The sequence below is a fragment of the Nicotiana sylvestris genome, chromosome 6, assembly GCF_000393655.2.
Source record: "Nicotiana sylvestris chromosome 6, ASM39365v2, whole genome shotgun sequence".
NCBI classification, from domain to species: domain Eukaryota; kingdom Viridiplantae; phylum Streptophyta; class Magnoliopsida; order Solanales; family Solanaceae; genus Nicotiana; species Nicotiana sylvestris.
The window spans coordinates 48,026,645-48,029,996 of NC_091062.1; the positions used below are offsets into that span (position 1 = coordinate 48,026,645).

Genomic DNA, 3,352 nt, shown 5'->3' on the forward strand with positions numbered 1-3,352 from the left:
GAAAGCATACTGGCATGGTCCGGTTATGAACCCGGCAAAGGGTTGGGAAAGAACCTCCAAGGTATCACCAAGCCGATACGACTAAAAAATCATGGTACCACCTTTGGGCTTGGATACCAGTATACATGGAAGGAGTACAAGGAATGGTCGCCTCCATGGCGTGAATCGTATTACCCTCTTGAGCAACCAATACCCCATTTGGAACAGGCTTTCCATCAGGCGGACACAATATGGGGAACCGCTGAAGAAGAAGCACTAGCTGGGCTGAAGGATCTGTTCTTGGAAGTTGAGGATATAGACTGTAGTGCCATAATTGAGGAAGAGGAAAAAGAAGACCTCTCCATTCAGTCCGTTGCAAAGGGATCCATTCTGAGGAACTGGACCGTTACACCACCCCGAGCCCGCCGAGTCCCTGGGTAGCTTGGCAGAATTTATAGTCGTTCTAGGCATTTTAGAATTTCCAACAATTTTGTTTTAAGATTTCTTTGTTTCAAAATAAATGCTTAATTCACCGAGCCAAGCTTTGTTTAACAATTTTCTCAGTTTTAAAGAAATGCATTTATCCTTTGTCATTATTCAATGCTATTTTTTATACTTTTCCCTTCTACAGTGTTATTATTACTTTTCCTGATGAACCAATGACTGTGACATGTAATGAGGCAACACAACATGAGAATAGTGACTCAGAGGAAGAAGATGAGATACCCGAGGAAATTGTCAGAGAAGTTGAGACCTTTGAGAACAAGCCTAAATCCAGCTTGGACGAAACAGAAGCAGTAAATTTGGGAGACGCCGAGACCATCAAAAAAACCGCATCACCATTCATTTGTCACCAACCGAAAAGGAAGAGTACATCCATTTTCTAAAGGAGTATGAGGATATCCTCGCATGGTCGTATGATGATATGACTGGTTTGAGCACATCTATAGTGGCTCACAATTTGCCTACTAACCCCATGTGTCTGCCAGTCAAGCAGAAACTCAGAAAATTCAAACCAGACATAAGTTTGAAAATCAAGGAGGAAGTTACCAAGCAGATCAAAGCCAAGCTTCTCAAGGTCGTTTAATACCCAACATGGTTAGCTAATATTGTGCCAGTTCCAAAGAAAGATGGGAAAGTCCGAGTATGTGTTGATTATCGGGACTTAAATAGAGCAAGTCCCAAAGACGATTTTCCATTGCCAAATATACATATCCTGATCGATAACTACGCCAAGCATTAACTCCAATCCTTTGTAGATTGCTTTGCAGGTTATCACCAGATCTGGATGGATGAGAAAGATGCCGAGAAGACAGATTTTATTACGCCTTAGGGAGTATACTGTTACAAAATAATGCCTTTCGGTCTAAAGAATGCAGTGGCCACTTACATGAGGGCCATGACAACCATTTTCCATGATATGATACACAAAGAAATAGTACGTGGATGACATCATTATCAAATCCAAAAGGGCTGCGGTTCCCATAGCAGACTTGAGGAAATTATTCGACAGGCTTAGGAGGTACAATTTGAAGTTGAACCCCGCAAAGTGTGCATTTGGGGTTCCTGCAGGAAAGTTACTGGGATTCATTGTCAGTCACCGAGAGATCGAGCAACATCCGACTAGAGTCAAATCTATTCAGGAGTTACCACCACCCAAAAGCAAGAAGGATGTGATGAGCTTCACAGCGTGGCTCAACTACATCAGCCGATTCATAACACAGTCCATAGTAATATGTGAACCCATCTTCAAGATGCTGAGGAAATATGTCGAGACAAGTTGGACCGAGGATTGTCATAAAGTTTTTGACAAGATCAAGGAATTCCTATCGACACCGCCAGTTCTGGTCCCGCTAGAACCTGGATGATCTTTGCTGATTTATCTATCTGTGTTAGATGGAGCCTTTGAATGTGTTTTGGGACAACATGATGAGACAGGAAGAAATGAGCAAGCCATATATTACCTGAGTAAGAAATTCACACCTTATGAAGCACGGTATTCCTTGCTTGAACGCACCTACTGCGCTTTGACCTGGACAACCCAGAAATTGAGGCATTATTTCTGTGCATACACAACATACCTTATATCCAGGATGGATCCTCTGTAGTACATATTTTAGAAGCCCATGCCTACGGGTAAGTTGGCTAAATGGCACATATTATTGAGTGAGTTTGACATCATCTATGTGACTCAAAAGGCAGTCAAAGGATAGGCACTGGTAGATCACCTAGCTGAAAATTCGGTGGGAGGAGATTACGAACCCTTAAAAATGTATTTTCCTGATGAAAAAGTATAATGCATAGGGGAAGACATTACTGAAGCATATGATGGTTGGAGGATGTTCTTTGACGGGGCTACAAATTTCAAAGGATTAGGCATTGGAGCAGTTTTGGTGTAAGAAATGGGTCAGCATTGTCCCGTATCTGCTAAACTCAGATTTCCCTGCACCAACAACATGGCAGAATACTAGGCCTGCATGCTGGGGCTCAACATGGAAGTCGACATGAACATTCAGGAGTTATTGGTGTTCGGTGATTCAGATTTTCTTGTGCACCAGGTGCAAGGAAAATGGGCTAACAAGAATTCCAAGATATTGCCATATCTGCACCATGTGCAGGAATTGAAAAGGAGGTTCAAGAAGATAGAATTCTGACATGCGCCTTGAATTCAGAATGAGTTTGCTGATGCATTAGCCACTTTGTCATCAATGATACAACATCTAGATAAGAACTATATTGACCCTATTCTGGTAAGGATCTATAATCAGCCGGCATATTGTGCTCATGTCGAGGAAGAAGTCGATGGAAAACCTTGGTTCCATGACATCAAGGAGTACCTATCAAAAGGTGAATACCCGGAGCATGTAAATCATATTAAAAAACGCACACTCCGGAGATTGTCAAATCACTTCTTCCACAACAGAGGGAACATGTACAGAAGAACCCCAGATTTGGGTTTGCTAAGGTGTGTCGATGCAAAGGAATCTTCTAAGCTACTTGAGGATGTGCATGCTGGGACATGTGGCGCGGGACAAAAAATGGCTTCATTCTGGCCAAGAAGATACTCAGGGCAGGTTACTTTTGGATGACTATGGAGATAGATTGTATTCAGTATGTCCGCAAATGCTTTCAATTTCAAGTACATGCAGACATGATAAAATGCCACCAAATGAGCTCAATGCAACAATCTCACCTTGGCCATTTGCCACCTAGAAAATTGATGTTCTTGGTTCGATTGAGCCCACGGCTTCAAACGGACATCGGTTTATTCTGGTAGCCATTGATTACTTTACAAAATGGGTAGAAGTTGCATCTTACAAAGCTGTAACAAAGAAGGTCATCACAGATTTTGTCAAGGATCGTATTGTCTGCT

General features: G+C 42.2%; 1 protein-coding gene across 1 annotated transcript; it reads left to right on the forward strand.

Moving 5' to 3' along the window:
* The first annotated feature begins 2,471 nt into the window (after nt 1–2,471).
* Nucleotides 2,472–3,068, forward strand: LOC138870573 (uncharacterized). The gene is made up of 2 exons (XM_070148392.1): nt 2,472–2,537; nt 2,652–3,068. Exons 1-2 carry the CDS (start codon nt 2,472–2,474, stop codon nt 3,066–3,068), a joined length of 483 nt encoding a protein of 160 aa, XP_070004493.1.
* Nucleotides 3,069–3,352: the final 284 nt, after the last annotated feature.

What these genes read in the sequence shown, in the direction of transcription:
- LOC138870573 (XM_070148392.1), top strand. Translation starts at nt 2,472, where the DNA reads ATGGAAGTCGACATGAACATTCAGGAGTTATTGGTGTTCGGTGATTCA. An exon ending in CAGATTTTCTTGTGCACCAG is followed by an intron (nt 2,538 to 2,651) that starts GTGCAAGGAAAA and finishes CCTTGAATTCAG; the next exon opens with AATGAGTTTGCTGATGCATT.